Raw genomic sequence first — 21322 nt, forward strand, 5'->3', positions numbered from 1 at the left:
CCGTTTAAAATAAATTGGATTAATTGCCCAGGATTCCGGACACTCGAGATCTCGTGGCTGTAAATTAGCTAATGTCTGGCGTCTTGAAAATTTGTTTGATTAATAAAACGAACACACTCTTCGCACCTTTTTAGTCCTTGTCTGCGATTTAGATACAGAATATCCTTGTGGAATATATATTATTTGGAACCTTTGCAAAACATGTCTACTCTTGCATTTTCCAACAATTGTAAACGCTTTTCCATTAATTGTACGCTTGCGTTTATCCATTACGCTATATTTTTCCATTAATTGCACGCACATTTTTTTCCTCTCTGATTGCACATTTCTCCTTTTCACTTTACTCAAATTGTCCTATTAATATAGAGTTGGGAGAATTACTACTGCATTAAAGGGACTGGATAAGGGGTTTATGGCAGAAACAGATTTACTGGCCACAACACCAACTTTTAAAAAAAATAAATCTGCTGTTCCATTTTAATGTCCCATTTTTAATAAACCTTTTGACCAATCAAAGCTCAATTCAAAAGCCACATTGCCCCTTAAGAAAATATAGTTTTGAACGCAATGTATTCAAGACGCCGATCTCTTAATGGAATAATTTCAATATTGTATGCAGAAATAACTTCAAAGTCTGAATTTCAGTTTTTCCCCATGACGATTAGATTCCACGAATTTCAGAGGTTGTAATATTAAATTGTCCAAATGACTTTAACATACCCAAATAAGCTAATTGTGCCGGTCAAGACAACCTTTATAATATTTTAATGATAGGTATGACCACGAAAAGAGAAATTTACCGTGACAGTTCGCCGCGAGAATGCCTCAGAAGTTGGATGGCAATACATCGCTGGGTGTCCTCGAGAAAATTGCACATTTAATCTCTAGTGGGCGCTGTCGATCCATGAAAAAGACCAAAGTCAGTCGGATCCTGGTTGGCGCCTTGCATATCATACCTTTACATCATTGCATTTAATACCCAACCCAGAACGAAATATATCAGTGCCTTTAACCAGCCGTGTAATTCTTTAAACAGAACACAAATGCATGGACTTGAAGCAAATCAATGGTTGTTACATAATTGTTTACTCTTGGGGTTAGGCACCCAATAATTTATCTCCAGAGTGAATGTTTTTGAAGATTTTCTCTCCCCCCCCCAATTAGTTCTGTGTAAATATGTCTCTCTAGCCGTTGTCCTCTGTTCCCCACCCCCAATGCACTGCCACAGAATTGGCCAGTCAGAGGACATTTGTCAGGGAAACACGTTGAACTTTGTGGCAAAGTGGAACTTTATCAGTTTATTGAAGTGAGAGTGCTTCGGATGGCAATACATCGGCAACCCCTCACCAACCCCCCTCCCCCTTTTCCCCTAACCACGCCACCCCCTCCATCTCCCCATCAACACCTTAATTAAATGATAACAAGATTTGTGCTAAACCGCAATCTTTCCAATTAACAAGTGCAAATGAAGTAGTGTGAGGATTTATGTAGAAACGCTGCAGCAATGTGTACTTGATCTGTTTTATATGGTTACCTGTGCTGTTAGGTTGGCTGCTAACTCAGATCAGCCTTCATCCGATGGAACAATAACAATGGAGAAGGGAAGGCGTTGATTGGCGGCTTCAGGGGCCAATAGGAGCGTGATTTTGCCTGACAGTCAGGAAGAGCGGCGGCTGCAGGTGGCTGGCTCAGCCAATGGGCGGGTGTGTGGGCGCTCTCCCAGTCGGTTGTTGGGTGGTATATAACCTTCTTGCAAGGAGCTGGCTCATCACGTCCTGGTTCGTGAAAGTGGCCAAGTGGAACGCTGAGCGAGACAGAAATATCCACACACATACAACACACAGACAGAGCGCGCTTGCATACGCATTGCTCCACACTTCTGTTAACAACCCACCGGACAGACTTGGACATATTTCGCGAACAACAAAGATTAATTAGCGAGGAGAGAAAGATTTGCCACTGAGATTTTTTTTGCCTCATTCTGCCGCTGCATTGCAAGCAAGTGTCTAGGTTCAAAAAACAAGAGTTGCAGCAATTTAAAGTAACACGGGGGCGGGAATGAGGAAGGCGATCGGCCGAGTGTGAGACCGAGTGCCCCGCTTGCAGACAACTCTACTGGATCAGCAGCAACTGGAAGCGGAGAGTCCATTTCAAGTTTCGGCGGAGCAGTCTCGGATCAGAAGTGTGCTTTTGGTAAAAGGATACCGCTCAGACATTTGAGGGGGGACCCACCCAGGACGAGGATAGCCGAAAATATATATTTCGACCTATATTGGACAAAGTGATCGGTGATGATGGCGATAAGGAACTCGCTTTGGAAATACTATTTGGGAGTTTTGTTCGTTTTATGCAGGGTGGCTATATCAAACTGTGAAATTTTGGCACCTATATATTGGAATTCCTCAAACCCCAAGTAAGTGACACAACTGATGAGCTTGGTCAGGCTCAACACTTGCAGCTTTGGTATTTTATTTCTTGCGATTATAGATACACAGGCAATACAGTACAAGGTGGAATTAACTGTTAAACGCAGCACCCAATCCCAGTGTTACTGTAAGCACAAAGGTGTGATCATTGACACACTCGTGCAATACATTGTCTTTATGGTGGTCCTGCGATAGCTGTGGGGAGGGCGGTTGGTTGTTGAAATCGAAGCCGGCCCGCGATCAGCGGGGACTCAGTTGTGAATTGTGGACTGCCGGTCTCAATGTGAGACGCAGGTTGTTTAAATCTGACTGGGTTTCGGTATATTAAAGGGGATTTTTTTTTAATTGTGAAGGCAGAGGGTTTTCACGAGCGGTGGGAAATTAACACAACCTGGTGTCTCAATCTCTCTGGTGACCTCGACTGGGAGAACAGTAATAGGGAAGTGGCGAGGTCGGAGCAGGAGAGGCGCGGGTCGCAATAGGAACCACGTAGAGCTTGTTTTACGGGGTTGGGGGAATCCTCAATAGACGCGCATCTTTAGCCCCGGCGCGATATAAGCTGTAGTCAGATAGAGAAGGTGGCTTGTGGCGTTAGGAGAAGATTGTGCTAATGTTCGGGGTGGGGGGCGGGGGTTGGTGGTAAAGCGATTCTACCTGTCAATGTGCTGGATAAGACTCTGCAGTCAACAATAAACTTGCATTAGAGGCTTTGCCGAAGTTTAATTTACTGCAAGGCGATTCTCTGCAGGAAACCTAAGCTTTATTTCCTGAATTATCCCAATGCCCAAGTTAAAGTTGGTATAGAAAATGGCACGCGGCGGGGGGGGGGGCGGATATCCCCTCTCATTCCTGCATGGAGGCACACGCGCTATGAAATGAAGACACTGAATTTGAAGTCAAAATAAAGTAACCAACCACCCCCTCCCTCCTACCCGCCCAAACACCTCCTTTGTCCTGCTTCGAAAATTAAAGAAACTGAAATTGCTCCGAATGCAACTGGTGCAAGTGGTAAAAAGAAGGAAAAAAAAGCCAAAAATGTAAAGCAGAACTATAAATTCCCAGACCTGTACCGCTGTCAGGCCACACCACTTACCCCCTCACACTGAATGACCCCCTCAGTTTTTTTTGTTCGCAGTCTATCTTTTTAACGTATATAGGAAAAGCAAACAGTTAAAACCGTGTTGGCCCGTGAAGTGTTTTGTCTATGAATCAGCTTCTTATCAGAGCTGTGTTAAACCTTTCGGTTGGAACTCATTGAGCAAATGTTTGTTTAAAGTGTTAAAGTAAATGGAGTGTCCCAGCTACCAAAATCAGGTCAAGATAAGAAAACTTGATGACAAATCTAAATATGCCCAGTTTTGGCCCCTTTTTCAAACAAGACTCAGACCCTTGGCATCTCGCCTCTTAAGCAATTTGTTACCGTCAGCTTTACCCCTTCAGCATTGGAAGTTAACAGGGAATTTTCCGAGGTGATTTCGGTCGTATTATCAATAATTCCGCTTGTTTTACGTGCCTGAACTATTTTTGATCGTCTATTTTAACAGCCCGATTTTTAAAGCATTTGCAACTTGTTTTGCAGTTAGTAACAGATCCCTATAAAATGGGCAAAATATTCAAATGGCGGGATGTCCAAATTGCCTTTGGAAGTCCGAAATATAACTTTTTTGCTTCCGAACTCTTTGTCAAGAGGTTATTGTATGTGGTTTTTTTTTAAAGAATGTAACAAGCACATAAAACTGCGAGTTAATGCGGGAGGAGGTGCTGCGGGATAAAGCTGCTTGTTCCTCCAAATCAGGGATCGATGGAGTTTTATCGAACCTAACCAGGTTTGGATTAGATTTCGGCGCAGAATAAAAAACTGTAAAATTGATTGAGAAATCACATTACAGCCTCGCCATTTATCTTCAGCCAAGTGACACTTTCGTTCAATAAAAAAGTTGCGTCGATTTTCTTCTTGCGCGCTGGGAAAGCAGAGAAAAAGAAGTCGTGAAACTTGCTTTTAACGCGCCATATGTTCCAAACAAAAAGCTAATGAAAATGCCAAGGGCGATTCTGCTCCCTGGCCCCACACTTTACAGAAAGTGATCTCACCGTAATTTAGGAGTGGGGTTGGCAGGTGCGAACTTTTTTTGCTCGATTTAGGTGGGAGAAAACGGTCAATGTTAAATTTTAAGAACATATTGCTAACGGGCTAACTAAAATTGTCCGCGCTTTCGCCAGTGGAGAGTCGATTTCAGAATGAAGAAAAACATTTCTCAATCTTCCTAACCGTTCTCTTGACACCTTCAGCTACTTCCACGGCCATGTACTGGACTCTTACTTCAACAACTCCGAGTGGGGTTGTTCAAGTAAACCCCGCCAGCGGCCACTAGAAGGAAGAAAGTTGCGGGGAGATTTTAATGAATCCTTCTCCAGTTGCCTCGAAGCGAGCACCGTCACATTCTCCGCTGCTCACTAAGAGACAGCAGCAACAGGTAATAACTGCACTGGATAGTTAAAGAAACATCGGCCAGATACATTATCACCAAATAGAGACAAATTAACTTCTGCTGCAGAAAATGCTTGAATCAGCGGAGCATTGCACAAGTACCCAGTTGTTCGGCTCCGGGGCATCCTGTGCGAAATGAAATATTTTGTTACAGCGTGTTCTTGGAACAGTTTAGATCTTAAAATGATAATCGTCATTACAATAAGCGAGTCGTGCAAACCTAACAGATCAAATGGCGTTTGCGGTAAACCTGAGAAAATTTTCCAATTCCCTCTTCTTGAAAGTTCCTTTAACCCAAGAATTTTGTGAATGACGAGTGATCAAGTCTTGCATTGCGTTCGCGAAATTCAAAGCATTGATGTTTTGCGGTTAAAATTTTAATTTGGTCCTTGGCCCTTAACGTGTCTGAACACGACCATTTAAGCAAGTTATAATGTTTAATATATCCTTCAACTTGGTCTTACAATGATACTAATGTATCGCTGGCGCTGGCGCTGTCCCTGTCGATATATAAAACAAAACACACATGCTAAACGTCAAGTTAAGTCAAGATAAACTGTCATTTAGTTTTAACATTTTAACCAAAAAAATCAGAATATTACCAAATTAGAAACTCTGGTATTAGTTTCTTTTTAATTGAAAGACTCCTAATGAAAAATGAAAGGAAATTTCAGTCAGACGATAGAGGTTTGTTTCTGAGGTGCCGCATTTTAGTTCATTCCGGGGGAGAGATGCAGATCTTTCCAAATATTACAGTCCTACAGAGGTCACTCTTCAGATGTTTAAAGAGCCAACACTTCCACCAAAATCTCAGCCTGTAACTGTCTGTAGCCATTTTTAAACTTATGGGTTATTGATCTTTTCTCAGTTTCTAGAAATCACATTTCCCACAAGTTAGACTGGAGCTGGGTGCGGGTGGTGGTTTGGGGAGGGGTGGGTGATAGGGGACTAAACAATCTATTCATTAATCGTTGCCAGATTGTGCGAAGCATCCTGAGACAATTTTGCAATTTGAATCGAGTGTTCCCATCAGAATAATTGAACTATTGCACCTGATGATACGTCACCAATATTCTTGTATTTGGGTGTAAGACTTTGATTAATCTATTGCATAATCATTATGAACCAGCTACCTTAATATATACAGGCAACAGAGTTGCCACCCCTTTAGGATTTCTGTTGAATCGCCAGGATTTAATGACTAATCTCCATGGACACCACTGTGAGCAACCCAGGAGAAAAAAAAAATCATAGTATCATTAAAAAGGGTTTTTTTTTCCTTTCTGTGCTTTTGTTTGTTACTTAATAAATATTGTAGGTGGCAGCAAAGGCTGTTTGACTAAATGGGACAGTTGGAGGTAAAAAGTGATGTACTGAAACCTGCAGCATTATATTCAACCAGAGTTGGCAAATCTAAGGAGACTCAAACTTTGCTTTGAAGTAATTGTATTTTCACTATGTTGTGCATCTGTTTACAAGGGCCTGCTTCAAGGTGGCCCTTAAACTGCCTGACAAGGGCAGGCTTGTCAGATCTGTGCAGTCTGCTTTGCAGTGCATCAGAAAGTATCTTCATGCATTGCAGGGAACTGATCATTTTCTACAGCTCATTGGTTTAATGCAATAAAATCTCACAAGAAAGTGTCCATGTAGTATGTTGAGATTAATGAGCATCCTGTTCATAAATATAGTGGTTCAGAAGGAGCATTTGCACAAGTATAGATTCATTGCTTGTTTGCTTACAAGTGAGGAGAGAACAGAGCATTTTTGCTAGCTTGATGTAATGTCACTCAAATGATTCTGCTGTATTTACAGGAAGCATGGATCAATTATAGTTAAATTCAGTAATGCATGTAACTTATATGATCCCTTTTCCCTACACTCAAATGTTACCTTTGTAACTCTCTTGGAACTCAGATGGAAAGATAATTCAATCAATGACATAATCAGGTGACTTATTCCACAAATAATAAGATAATGTACATAAATTTAATTTTAGCAAACTTCTCCCCTTCCAAAAAAACTGTTGTGAAATTGGTTTTAATTTTACTCAAGGGTTTACGATAATTATTTATCACTATGTCCCAACATTATATTACTTTGCTTTAGTCCCATCTCATCATTAACTTAATTGCCTTATCACAGTAGCAAGGGTGCAGTTTTCTGCATATTCATGAGTACTGGTGGTCAATACCAGTTAGAATAGAGAGAACTTTCCAGTGTTGGTGGTTTGCGTCACGGGGTGTACTTCCACAGAAGCCTTGTGCACATTTACTGCCCTCCAGTTTCTGTTTGCTCATTTTCACAACTTGCTGTTGCTTTATAACCTCAGAAAATGGGCAGAAACTCCTTAAAAGTTGCAATTGTTTGACAATTAACATTTTCCAGATACACAAATGTGTAAAAAAGTTAATTTTCAAATACGTATACATAAGAATTATTTGGTGAGGTTTTGCTGCTTAAATAGAAACATAGGAAGATCTAAATTTTTCATTCACCTTTTCATTGCTGCTTAATAGCAGGTGATTTGATCAATAGGCCAGCTATAGTTATTGTATTCACCTATGTTCATAATATACTGAAACGGACCATATTATTGTATTGATTATAGAACCAGGCAAATTGCAGTGCACATGGAGGTGACTCGACCCATTGTGCCTGTGCTAGAGTTCAACTGGAACCATCTATTTTAATCTAATTTCTCTTGTCTTTTCCTCATATCCTTTTAGTTGTCAAGTTCTTGTCCATTTCCCTTATAAATAACATTGGAAAATGTATTTCAATAATTACTCATGCTAAAGCATTCCTTATTCATACAATAATCTTAAAAAAATATTTGTTGCTTACCCTTCTTGTTTCTTCAGTGATATTCTTGAGTTTCTTCTTCCTGGTTATCCATCGGGCAATTAGTGGAATGAATCTTCCATTACTCGCCTCTTTCTAAAACCCTTTGTAATTCTGAAAGCCTCTATTAGATCGTTCTTTTAATCTTCTCTATGGCAAAAAGCCCCAATTTTTTATATTGATAACCTCTCATTCCTGATATTATTCCTTGCTGTACCTTTTCTGTGGTACTAATATATTTCCTGTGATGGGGGATTGACTAAGAAGGATGCTGCTGCTATTATCACAAATCATTCTTTCATACTTCCCTTTTGATGGAAGTTTTTCCTGACAAAAATATATTTCTATTGAAGTTTTACAGGCCACCAGGTGGTAGATTAATAAAGAAAACTCTGACAAAACCAATCCATTCTGACCAAATATTAGGACATGGCGAACTATAATTTCATGATTTCAGAAAATAAAAATAAAATGTTAAATCATTAGCATCTTTAGGAATTATATCGTGCTTTTAAGGGGAGACTTTTGAGAGGGGCTGTACAGACATTACTGGGATTGCTTTCGAATGTGCCTTGATTGCCTAAGTAAAATACGTTATTTTCCTAATTCCTGTTATGAATAGTGTACTTAGAGGATGCTGTGCAGTTTGTTGGGCAAGGTTGTTGTTTGCTCTGTGAATCTCAGTGCCACAATTGTGTTTTCTGTCTGAAGGAAATTCAAAGAGACGAGAGTAAAATATAATTTCTACCAATTGCCTGTGCACATCACAATTTACCTCAGCCTGTCTGTTTAGTTCAAATCATCAAAGGTAGAGGCAACACCCTTGATATTTCTCGATAAAAGCAGATTCTGGGCAGGATCCAGGTTTACATCATAATAATCCTAACCACAAAGAAAAAAGACTAGTCATTATTTTAGACATAATATCCCAGCCATTAGTCTCCATGGAGGTTGGGGACAGTGAGCAGGCTGTAGCAGTTCATGGCACACAGAGCATGAGAAATGTAAATGCCGACACTGGTACTGAGCAGAGAGACTGTGCTTTATGCTCACATACCCAAAATGACCAGGCAATGGATTTAACTTCATTAAAAAGCATGTCACTTTTCAGAGAAAGGACAGCTCAGATGACAAGTTATTCCATTTGCATTTTGAAAACCTATCAGCATCTGCATTATTGAGGCCTTCGAAATTCACAGGCATAATTTAAACAAGAGTGTGCTGTGCACTGATGTGGCTATTTGATGGCAGAATGAATTACTGAGATTTGATTTTAGTTCAATGAACATATTCTCAGTTCATGGCCAACTACCTTAAATAGACCAAATAATTCATTCCTGGCAACTGTGTTTACTATTAATACAGGAAGACAGTTTTCCTACTATGCGGTAGAGTGTTAATATTATTGCATTGTCAGGCATCTTTGGTGACTGATTATGTAGGTAAATGCAACACACAGTATGATATAAAAATTAAGTGATTTGACTTGGGATAGCATTGGGAGTGCGATAGTTTGTGTTCCTGAGTTAGGGGTGATAAAGAGCCAGGGTCCCACAGATGTTCCCTGGCTCTGTTGAAAAAGTATGAGGAGCAAAAATCAGATTGTACAGAATTCCACTTGAGAAAAGGTTACTTCAGTATGTCACCAATTTTAACGGTCACATCTCATCCATACTGATTAATAGGCAGCCTCTTTTCTGTAGGTTGAGATATGTAAACTCACTTTTGTAAATATTATGAAGTTTTCCAGATTTTTTTTAAACTGTTTAAAAAATACAGGTGGGTTAGAATCTTTAGAGCTAAACATTATTTGAAAATCAATTGCATACTTGTTTCTTGCTACTTGGGAAAGATCCTCCCTTTGTAATCTTAATTAAATATAAGTTCCAATTCCCAAATTCCAATGATTTCTGCAACCAATCTTTTCTCTCAATAAAGCAACATATCTAAGTTCAGTTAATAAAGTTCAAGGACATCATCACATTGACGTAACCAGATTTCAAGTACAGAAACTACCTCACGCATTGTGACAACTGAAAACATAAATTATATGAGCCTGGGAATGATCTTGGATAAAATTATCATACAAGCACTTAACATGGGCTTGTAACAAATTAATCTCTGTACAACATTAAGGGAGACATTACATTGCATAAAATAAGCAGGTTAATGTTGTAAAATAGGACTTTGATATGAATATGCTACACATTCATATAGCAATGTCTTAGAGAATTTGTAGGCTCATTGGGGAAACCTCTGTTACTTAGCTCCAGGGATTATTCTTGTGTCAGAACAGTTTTACATTAAATAGGACTGATGAGTCCTTCCAAACTGATCATTGAGTGATACAAACTGATCCGAATGTATTAAATATTTCTTCATTTGTAGGTAAGCATTTTGAGTAGGCCGCAGAACTTGCATTTATTTCAGGGCTCATCTTTTTCTTTTCCTAAATACTAAAACAGGAGGAACTAGCTCTCATATGATACAATAAGTACAAATGCCTTATGTGTGTACTTCTGCAACATTCTGTTAAATAAATGGTATATACTCAATGGATTAATTGAACCCTTGGAAGATCCTTATTTTCTTTTAATTGCTTTAATTCCAGCAGGAACCACCATTAACCAGGATATGGCTCATGCAAAATGATGGTTCATTTTTGACTCTCCATCTGCTGTTACAATAGCAAGTGATAAGATGGGTGTGTGATTAGACATAAAACAGTACATAAGTGTCTTGATGCCTTTACTGCTCACAAATTGATTGACACATCTCCAATTCTGCACAGATATGTACTTGCTTTTTAAAAGTGCTGCTGTACTTATTACAACCAGTCCGATGTGTTATTGTCAAGAGAATTTTAAGCTGCTGCACCCTGATGAAGAAACCAATAATTTGATAAAAATAAATTGCTACAAAGTGCTGTGCATGGAAATCAGCAGGAAATGTGAAAAGAAGTCGTAAATACCAATTAAAGGAGTATGACAAAACAAATCTGTACTTGCTAACAGCAGTCTCATTGTTATCGTATTTGCCCCATGTTCTTGCCTATAAAATTGCATGGGAATGCAGAAGGTTCAGCTGCCTTAAAGCAAAAAAAAAATCAAGAGAAGCTTGTCTCCAAACTTTACACCCCCACCTTCATGCTTAACCCCTGAGGAATTTTAATTTTGGCAAATATGCAAACCTATTTCTCAATCCTACCTACCTCCAGATCAATCGTGGGAAAGTGCACCAGATTGCTTATTGTGCTGTAAGTCAGATCTCTATATATTAAGGGGTAAAAATATGTCCATTTGCAAAGTTTGACAGTTGATCTATCATCAGAAAGAAAACCTGTTTGTCTGCTTTTATCTTGAGGGGTTTAAATATAATTTATGTACCAAACTATTGATTAAAATTATGTAATAAAGGAACGCAGACATGATATTTATGTGGGTGTACATCATATAATTTATTTCGTTTACAAATAAGGAAAGTAACAAAAGTAAATGCAACTTCTGTGGCTTCAAGGCAGAAGTTAGGCCAGACAAAAACAGTCTTTTCATGTTGGATAATTTTGTGGATAAGTAGAAAATGTTAGAGAAACTCTTGAGTAATGACAATAAAGTTCGGGCTTTTCCTCATAAATTGGACTGTTGTGATGTATGTTTATATCACACACTTTCTGTTGAAATTTTACATCTCAAAGCTAGATATTTATGTGGAAAACCTGCAAAGTGAAGAGTTGACAAACAGATTTCCCTAACTGCTGAGAGTTAAACAGTAATAATCTCACTATGGATGTATTTTCTCCCCCAATATGCTTATAGACCCAAGCTACGATAAGACAATTCATTGCAGTACATTTTACTGTAATTTAACTGGAGTTGAGAATTTTTTTATACATTTACCAAAAGGAATACTGCATCCTGTTCTCCTAATACAAAAGCAAAATACTATGGATGTTGGAAATTTGAAATAAAAGCAGAAAAGGTTGAAAATACTCAGCAAGCCACGCAGCATCTGTGGGGAGAGGAACAAAGTTAGTGTTCCAAGTTGATGATCTTTCATCCACTCGCCCAATTTCTCTATATTGATATGCATAGCTTCAGATATAGATTTGACTATTTTGACATATTAGTGTTTGTTTGCTGATGTATCTATGTGTTTTCTTCAGAGACTTTTTTTCAAATGTGGAATCGAAAATTAGGAGAAAGCCAATACACAATCATCTTCTATTTAAAAGGAAATCAACCCTCAAGTAATTGACAATGAAAGCATTACACTGCAGATTGGAGCAGTAATGTAAATCAAAGGACAGAATAGAAAGAGCCGGATCTAGTACAATTGAAATAAACAGTCACAAAGACATCAGCAGTAGTAATCTGATCGTTTCTAAAGCAAACTACCAGTCCATTCCTTTCTGATAAATAATACAGCAAATGCACCCATTTTATACACAAAATATAAGCGGGAACCAGGGGTTGCCAAGGCAACATATAGATTTTGTTCATGTCCAAACTGACACATCTATCATTGTAATTTGAAAAGGAAAGGAGAGAAGCAGTGTTTAGAGCTGTTGAGCATTTTATTCTATAAGAGAAGGCTGGGATTAGGATATATAAAAGGCCTGTTTTTTGGCTTGGGTTGGAGGATGGTAAAGAAAAGCTGCTCAGTTCTTGTTCATTCATTGTGTGTAATATGAAAAAGGTAGATTTAATTTGCTGCTTTATTGAAGTCCTGTATGCCTAAAGCTCCAGATTGTACCATGGGTTGGTTAGGTTTTTTTTTAACTCCTGGCCCAGCAGCAGCTATTCGGTCGGATTAAGCTTGCTTTGAGATTGTTTCTTTCATCTATTTGTGCCACAGACAGGAACATGCTGAGTAGCAACAGAACGCAGGAGGATTGGTGGGGCTGAGGTTATCTGAAAGGAAAACAGAGCGCTTTTGATGCAGCCATCTTTCAGGCACAGGCTTTGGTCTCACACTCCATGAGAGAGGCAAAGATAAACATACGACATTGTTCTTGCAGTGCTCTGTTAACTATGTTTCTGAGTGCTGCTTCTTACCCAGCAGAACTGGTCTGATCTTCAGTATCCAAGCCAGCCATTTCCCACCATGATCCTAATAATATCAAGCTGGTCTTCTCTCAGTCTCAGGAAATGGGGAGGAAGACTAAATGAAGTATCAAATGTCAAATGCAGAATCTCCCATAAAAAGCCATTTAAATTCTGTACAGAGGAGATTGTGGAAATGGGGGAATACTAGAAATTCCTGTCTAAGCAAGATGGTTCTTTGTCTTTTTTTGCTTTTCAAAAGCCTGTTGTGTTTGTAAAAGTGTTCAATTTTGTCCCTGTGTGGAATCCTGAAGAGATTTTGGCTCTAGAGGGCAAATGCAACCGAGCTTTGCAAGTATCTGTTCCACCAGGTAAAGCAAGTAACAACTATTTTATTGGCTGTTAATTAGCATTTCAGCAGAACAAATGAATTTTGTGCTGCTTGGAAGGAAGTTTTCAGATTTGAGCTTCTAAATGATGATAAAAGTGACTTGCTCAAACAAGGTGAATTTTTACAATCAGATTTGAAATAGTTTCTGTTAGTGAAAGTGTTAATGAGATTCTGGTGAGGTGTTAAGGTTTCTGTGACATTTTACACATGCAAGAAAAGGTCGAGAAAAATTGGGCAAATGTTCTCTTGCCAATAATCTTCCCAGTTGTCCCTGTTCTCTCCCTGTCACTTCTCTCCTCAAGACATTGACTCCTTCTGGAATACAGTGCTGATCACTCTCCAGTACCTCACTCAAATGGATATTGTTCATCTGCGAGCCTTGATAATGAATACGGGTGAGAAATTCAGCTAAATTTGATCTGTCCCGACCTATATTCCACACAAGCAGTTAATAGATCATGATTTGAAACTGGATGATTTCCTCCCACCTCTCTCTCGAATCTAGGGACAATGAAACCAATCACAATACCCTTAATTACACTCATCTGAGATCAACCAACTCAGCATAGATTGTGGATCAAAGCTGGGACTTTCTAAAACAAAAACAGAATTACCTGGAAAAACTCAGCAGGTCTGGCAGCATCGGCGGAGAAGAAAAGAGTTGACGTTTCGAGTCCTCATGACCCTTCGACAGAACTTGAGTTCGAGTCCAGGAAAGAGCTGAAATATAAGCTGGTTTAAGGTGTGTGTGTGGGGGGCGGAGAGATCTGGGACTTTCTGTTTGGTCCAGCTACTCATTGAACAAACTCACGAAGAGAGCTTCAAATGATCTTAATTGAGTGCAAAACAATCCCAAGAAGTAATGTAATCTTAATTTCACTTTTGTAAACCTCAAATATGGATAGAGCAAGCTGCTTGGAATATTGTTATTCTGATTTGCCGTTAATGAGAAAGGAGCGAGTAGTTCAAGATGAAAATGAAAACAAAGCTATTTGTGTAAACAGTTTTTGTGATTATGAGCTGAGAGGCTGAAGCTCTTCCATTGGGTCAATGTACTATAATAAAAACAGAGATTTCTGAACACGGGTGGAATCTGGGGAGGAAATGCTAACAGAATATAGTGTGTATTTAGCACTTCTGATGATTCCTACCATTCCAAAATTCAAGCAATGAACCATGGCAAAAAGATAGCTGGAAAAAAATGTTGTGCTTGTGAAACATGTTTTAGCAGAAATTGCCAAGTCTTCCTCTCTTGCACAGAAAAGTCAAAAAAATGAGTATTTCATTCTTGGATAAACTATATATCTTCGACCTAAACAGCGAGCATAGATTTAACCAAAGATTTGCTGATGAATTAACTCATCAGTGATGTAGGCAAATGCACAGTTATAGATTTAGTCTGTTAACTAGAAATTAAATATTTCACATAATCTAGAGGAAGAGAGAAGTTTAAACAAAATAAATTTAAAAAAAAAATGTTGATGAGCTAGTTAGCAAATTGCAGCTCGCTGGTGCAATGTTGGAGGCAACTTTTCTCAGTGTTTGATATAGAGACTTCTAAAGAGAGAGTGCAAATATTTAAAGGAGGTTTCCTTACTGTATTGACTTGAAGCATACCATCCCTCTTCCTCTCCCCAGAAAATTGTGAATTTTGATTGGTGTATTTTCTAGCAGCTTAGAGCTCAAAGCAATTACATTTTCTCACAATTTTATAAACTATTATCTTCCTCAGTCTACAGGTATAGGTTAGTTTGCACCATATATAATAATTTCATATGTCTCCAGTTGATGTGATGCATCAAGTGTGTTAATGTGGTGGGTGGTGTGTAGTGATCAGTCTGTCACCTCTTGCTTTCAGCTGGCTAGCAGTATAACTATTGAAGAAAGAGAACTAAGTGCATAATTCTCTCCCACCAGTACATAACCTCTTCATGAACAAGCTGTATGTAGTGTCTCTCTGTAGCAACATACATAAACTGTGTACCTTGCGAACCCAGACTGAACTACGGCTGAGACCTGGCCCCCAGATGCTTGGCATTACAGGCCCACTGGCATGTGGTTATGCCATGGTGCCCATGAAACAGACCCCCCAACTATGGGTAAATAGCCTCATTGTCTTGTGGGTCAGGAGAGTAGCAAGGTAAGGAAGTAAATCTTTGCGGAAAATCTGGAGTGGAGCCCCGTAGGCAGTAATTTGTCATCTATCAGGCAGCTTTCTGGCAACTCCTGCAGCAGAACTGGTACCATCCTTTCCTTTGGACAATACTAGCAATTCTAAGAGGAGCTCCTTGATGCTTGGGCAACTTGGGCTCTGTACTATCTGCACAGGACTGTGTCTTGGGGACGACACTCCAGCTTTGTTCTTTTCCAAGCATGTTTGCCCTCTTGAGTCAGCTGCGACTCCATTGATTGGGTCATGTGAGCCAAATGGAAGACAGCTGCATCTGCAAAGACGTGTTCTATGGTGAGCTTGCTATCGGCACGAAACCAATAGGCTGCCCACGCTTGTGATACAAGGATGTCTGCAAGCATGACTTCAAGTGATCAGAGTCGAAGCATGGAAAGTCCTCACTGCTGGCTGGAGCGCCTAGGTCAAGCGGTCAGGAAGGACGTGGTAAAAGCAGGGGGCAAAAAGAATGACCAAATGGTGGGAAAAAAATCAGTTAACCACAGAATAAGCTATTCCTCTGTGCCAGCTGCGAAAAGGATTGCCATTCACAAATTGGCCTCTACAGTCGCAACAGATGATGCTCAATACAGAAATGACATACACCATGGGCACAGTCCATCATCTTCCAAGATGGACGGGTGCCTAACTAACTATATAGAAATTTCAACCCCACACATCATTTAACATTAGTTAATTTTTTTTGTTTCTCAATGTGCTCTTCTCAAAACAACACACACAGTAATTGTCGAGTGACACATTAATTCCATCAGCCGCTTCTGAATTATATCTTCTGCATCACTTATTGTCTTGATTAAATTTATTCTGATGAGTCCCTGCTATAGCTAGGTTTCAAAGATGTAGCCAAAAACTTTGGCCTTTGAACACTGAATGTAATTTATTTAGTGTGTGAGATTGGGACCTTATTGCAAAAGATTTAACTAAATTTAATATACACAGTAACATAACATAAGAAATAGGAGCAAGAGTAGGCCAATCAGCCCTTTACGCCTGCTCTACCATGCAATGCAATCATGGCTGATCTTCTCTACTCAACCTGCCTGCACTATCTAAATACACCTTAATTTCCTTAGTTTCAAATATCCATCAACCTCTGCTCTGAATATACTCAATGACTTGGTGAGTATCCACAGCCCGCCGGGGTAGAGAATTCCAAAGTTCTACAACCCATCACATGCCTAAAATATTTAGTTGTATGAGTTAGTGACATAAGTGCATTTTCATTCAAATATAGAGCAGATTCAGTTTTTCACTAGCAGGGAGGCCTATAAATCAGCTCTGCCTCTCTATTAGGTCACCGTGAAGACAGTAAAGGCTGCAGGTCTAAATGCACTGCTGGTGAAATTATGAATGCAGTATAAAGTCTGAGGAAATTCCTGGCCTTGGTGTCTCAAAGTTGCAATACTGAATATAAAAATGTACAGAGAGGTTTAGATTTCACTTTCGCTGAGAAATGAATGTGTTGCTTAAAATATTAAATTTCAGAAAAACTATTGTCTAGAATCAGTTATAGTCAAAAATGTATGAATTTTGGAATAAAAGTTCTGACATGACCACTCCTGGTCCGTAACAGGAGTGAAAGTCTTTAAACTTGTACACCTTCTAGCCCAGGATGCTCCACTAAAATGGACAGAACAGTATGCCTTGAATGTATAATTATATGCTATGTGCTCCCTGGTACATCTCAGGTGTGGCTGCATTGGAATCTGTTTTATCTCTTTATATTTACTGCATGTGTCTATTCACAAGTACAAATGAGAGGCTGAGCACATGCAGTATCCAGTAGGTAAATCAATATTTTCACTACTGGCCTTCAACCCATTTCTATAATGTTTATTCACTCCATGGCAGGATGAACAAACTTTGTTCACATTTATGTCAATCCCGTGCCTCATGAGAAATGAGATATAATCATTGAATTCAGATTGTAAGTAGTTGATTTACTGCTCATTTTCATCTTCACCCTTGCAGGCACAGGGTTCCATGTGCCAAGGGGGTCTCATATTGAGAACCTGGGCCAGTATGCTAACGGACAGAAAATCAGTAGCACTGTGCTTAATTACCCAGTCTCTGCTCCTGGCGGGTGAGACTCTGAGGAGAATGTTACAGTGGAAAACTTGCTGCTTGACTTTAACCATTCTGATCCCCAGCCCACCCCATCCCACCCATAATGTCAGTACAAGATGCAGAAAGCCATTGTTTTTGCTTCAATAGCACCTGGACTGTATTTCATTTTTTCATTAAACAAAATTAAGGATCTTTAAAACATAGAATTTAAGATTAGGAAGCTCTGCAGAAATACATTTCTTGTTGCATGAGTTCTTTCTGCACTAACTCACCATCCACTGTGGCACCTCATGCTGACTTCCTCTTTAATCTTTACTCATGCATATCAAAGGCTGCTTTTCCCAGTATGATGCATGAAAACATTGTAACACCTATCTTTTCAGTTTGAGCAAATCACATCCAAACAGTTTTCATTAACCTTATTGACTGTGTTTGGTCAGGGGCAGCTCACAAGATATTTGCTTTGTAACACGGAGCAAGCCATGTTAAATATCAAAGGCGGCTCTTGCTTCTTGAAATCCTTGTGTGTGCGTGTTTTTAGCAGGCCAACTTGAATTTGTCATAATCTTTGAACAACCTTTGAGCCAAGGTTACAATGATGACCAACATAATAATCACTTGGTTCTATTTGATTATCCTCATCAGATATAACATTCCACACAATCGCTCCATGGTCTTGTCAAGGCAACATGAAGATACAGTGATGTTTATGTCAGTGCCATCAGCGATAGCCCTTTCTATCCGAAATGGGTGATTTTGAGTGTGATACCTGTATAGATTGTGTTGTTGATAGCATCTGCATGACATCAATAACAAAGAGCAGTTTAAACTAGACCTATCCAAAATCTCGGGTTACCTTTCAGTTTGCAGAAAATTTTGTACAGTCATTTCTCTATACATTTTGAAATCACACACATTGTATATTGTAAAATTATGGTCATAATAAATCTTATTTGTAGAAAGAGCAATATTATAAGTCTTTAAAAACAGTAACTTAGCTCATGTCTGACTTATTCTTATAATTATAGTAGAAATGGCTCTTTTAAACATATGTTGAAGGCAGCAACAAGTAAAAGTTGCATTAAGAATCCCTGTCCATTTTAAATATCCCCCTGTCACTCAAAGAGTGTAATGTTTATGGCAAATTCAAATGGTCTCAAACATTAATCTTGAAGAGCCAAAATCTTCAGTGCATTTCTAGCTTCAAGCATTTGGTCTTTAGCCAGATAAACACACTAAAATAAACTGTTTGGTTTGGTTGAGCAATTTAAGAAAGTGTCTTGTGAATTTTAGGAGAAACAATTGTTTATCTCAGAGCATTTAATATTTAACTTTGTTAGCCACCTTGATTTTGTCATGCTGAAGAACTTTTGTTGTAATATTAATTCATATAATTGATTTATATAAGTACATTTTTTGGGGATTTTGAGGTCTCTGTCTCATCACTGGAAATTAATTTCTTTCCTAACCGCTGACAGTCAATGTATGGAGTAATTGTATTTAACTCAACAAGGTAAACAGAGAGCCATTTCACTAGCTACCACTTTATAGCCTAGGTCTTGGGACCTGTGCCAGGCTCTAGCTTGTAGGAGCTGAGTGCTGGAATCATGTCCAGACCCATTTCTCCATCAGAGCAGAAGGCTGGTTCCATGCTTGTGTAATACTATCATCAAGATCCATCTGGCTTCCTTTGCCCTATGATGTTAGGCACTTTGTTAAAGGAATGCTTGTTGAAGTCCACGTGGAGTTGTTTGCCCCTCTATGCAGTTTGTCAGAGGCCGCTTTCAGTTCTAGTTATAACTAGCTATCTGTTTAAGTTTTGTAAGAGCCTAGCATCTGCTGTCTTTCTTTGTAAGCAGCAGTTGGTCTCCCTGATTGGATCAGAGCCTCCGTTCAGTTCAGAGCCTCTGTTCAGAATGTCCAGCTTTGCCTCAGAAACCTTGCACTCTTCTCTCAAATCCACACGATCCATTAACTTTCTGGAACATGGCTCAGTGGCAGTTGTGTAGGTGTCTCTCTGGTTTAAATTGCTCTGTGTTATTTCACCTTTGCCAATTCCCCGTTCTTTTAAACTACAGTAAGGAGGAACCATAACTGGGATACTAGCTAACAACATTTCGGATTGTTTTTTGGACAAGGACAATAAATCTTTTCCTTCAAAATGACACCTTTGATGAAAGCTCCAAATATACTTGTTGGAATCCTTTTTTTATGATAGTTGAAGCAATCCAGCTACTTTCTCTCGTAAAGTGCCTCCCTGCTCCTTTCTAATGGCTTTTTGGCAAAAAGGATACCTGAAAACATGACAGTACAAGTGAGAAAATACTGAAGTGGAGAGTATTTCTTTATCTCTTTATCTGCTTTCTCCACATTGGTTTTGACAGGTTTTTGTTCATATTAGAGGTGACAAAAACAGCACTTTATTGTTCAATCTCATTTTATTATCATTCCAATTCTCACTTTGATGTATGTCTTTTAAAAACAGTAAAAATAATAGTTTCAAGAATTTACTGTTACACATACATTTCATGAGTTATTTTACAATTTAGTTATATGGCGAATTGCATTGTTTTAATTGCATTGCTTGGAAAGGTTTTGTTCCATGGATTTTAGAGCTTGATCCAGCAACCTATGCAAAGGTTTGCTGGTGTCAGTCAGGTCATTTCCTCACATAGGGCGGAATTGTCCCAGACTTACACTAAGTATAGTAGCAGGCAGGAAAGAGGCCACATGCACATGTGCCCCAATACACACTGTGGGATACCTCCCTTCCCCAGCAATGCCCTAGCCCTGCAGCCTCTTCCCTTGCCTGAGGCTGCTTATCCCCCTCCCCCAAGCAAGCCAAAGCCCTGCAGCTGTTGAAAAGCCACCTCTGCTTTACGGCTGGTCTTGTAAGTAGAGACCTGCCCATGAGCCCCCCTAAAAGTGATGTGTTGCTGTCTGCAAAGCCTGGTGCTGATGACCGCGAGTGCTGCCCGAAGTAAGGTGCTCAAAAAAACCTCAAAGTTCCGAGCGAAGTGCAGCTCACCAAGTGCATGTCGCTTATGTTGTGAAACACAGATGTGCCCGGATGATCCAACCTGGGGGATGATTCTGGTGAGCCAGGCTTATAATGATATGTAGATGTATTACAATGAAGTTCCTGATGTGTGGCAGTGGGAAACACCGCTCTGCCTGTCAATGGCAAGCCGAGGATTGCATACTAGTTTCACAACGTTATGAAGCCGATTTTTGGTCCTCCTGCCATATTGTCCACTTAGGCCTGCCATGACACCTGATGCCAGCGGGCCCGAAAAGTTCTGCCCATAGTTATGGGCTCTAATTAATCACTCAGTATAGGTTGGACATTTAATATCAACATGACTTGTAAATTTACATTTGTACATTTATTAGAAATAAATGGATTAAAAACTATGTTCATAAGTTAGTATAGACAGCAGAGCCTTATGTTTGCCAAGCAAAATGGGACCTTTTTGCTTTGAATTTTGTGAACAACTAATGCACTTAATTTGAGATTTATGGCCTTTGGTTTGCCTACATTGACGTTGGGTTGAGATTGCCCTCAGTTATTCCACGACTTGTGTGCAATGTACAATGGGATTTTGTATTTATTACAGGCAGTGGTTTCCTGAATATGCCAAAAAAATGTTAGGTTCTGTGCCGGTCTTGCCAATCAGTACCAAAATTACCTGCCAACCTCACTAACATACACTAGATCGTAACAGCCAAGTAGAAATCAGCAATAACAGTTGGAGTCTGAGGAAAATACAGAACTAATTCAATGTTCTTTCATCAAGTCCCTTATTATCTATGAAAATTAAAATTTAAAGCCATCAAACCTCTATTATATGCCTCGGACACCATGGGGGAGAAATTCAT

The 21322-nt window shown here is 39.3% G+C and overlaps 1 protein-coding gene across 1 annotated transcript in view; it reads left to right on the plus strand.

The window, feature by feature from the left end:
- Positions 1-1766: 1766 nt before the first annotated feature.
- The window catches only part of LOC121283970 (ephrin-B2-like), a 59624-nt gene continuing 40068 nt past the window's right edge, over positions 1767-21322 (plus strand). Inside the window, exon 1 of the mRNA XM_041198819.1 lies at positions 1767-2413. Within this exon, the coding sequence (XP_041054753.1) occupies positions 2292-2413 (122 nt within the window). The 5' untranslated portion in view covers positions 1767-2291. The remainder of the gene's footprint in view (positions 2414-21322) is intronic.

Source organism: Carcharodon carcharias, chromosome 11, assembly GCF_017639515.1.
Source record: "Carcharodon carcharias isolate sCarCar2 chromosome 11, sCarCar2.pri, whole genome shotgun sequence".
Taxonomy (NCBI): domain Eukaryota; kingdom Metazoa; phylum Chordata; class Chondrichthyes; order Lamniformes; family Lamnidae; genus Carcharodon; species Carcharodon carcharias.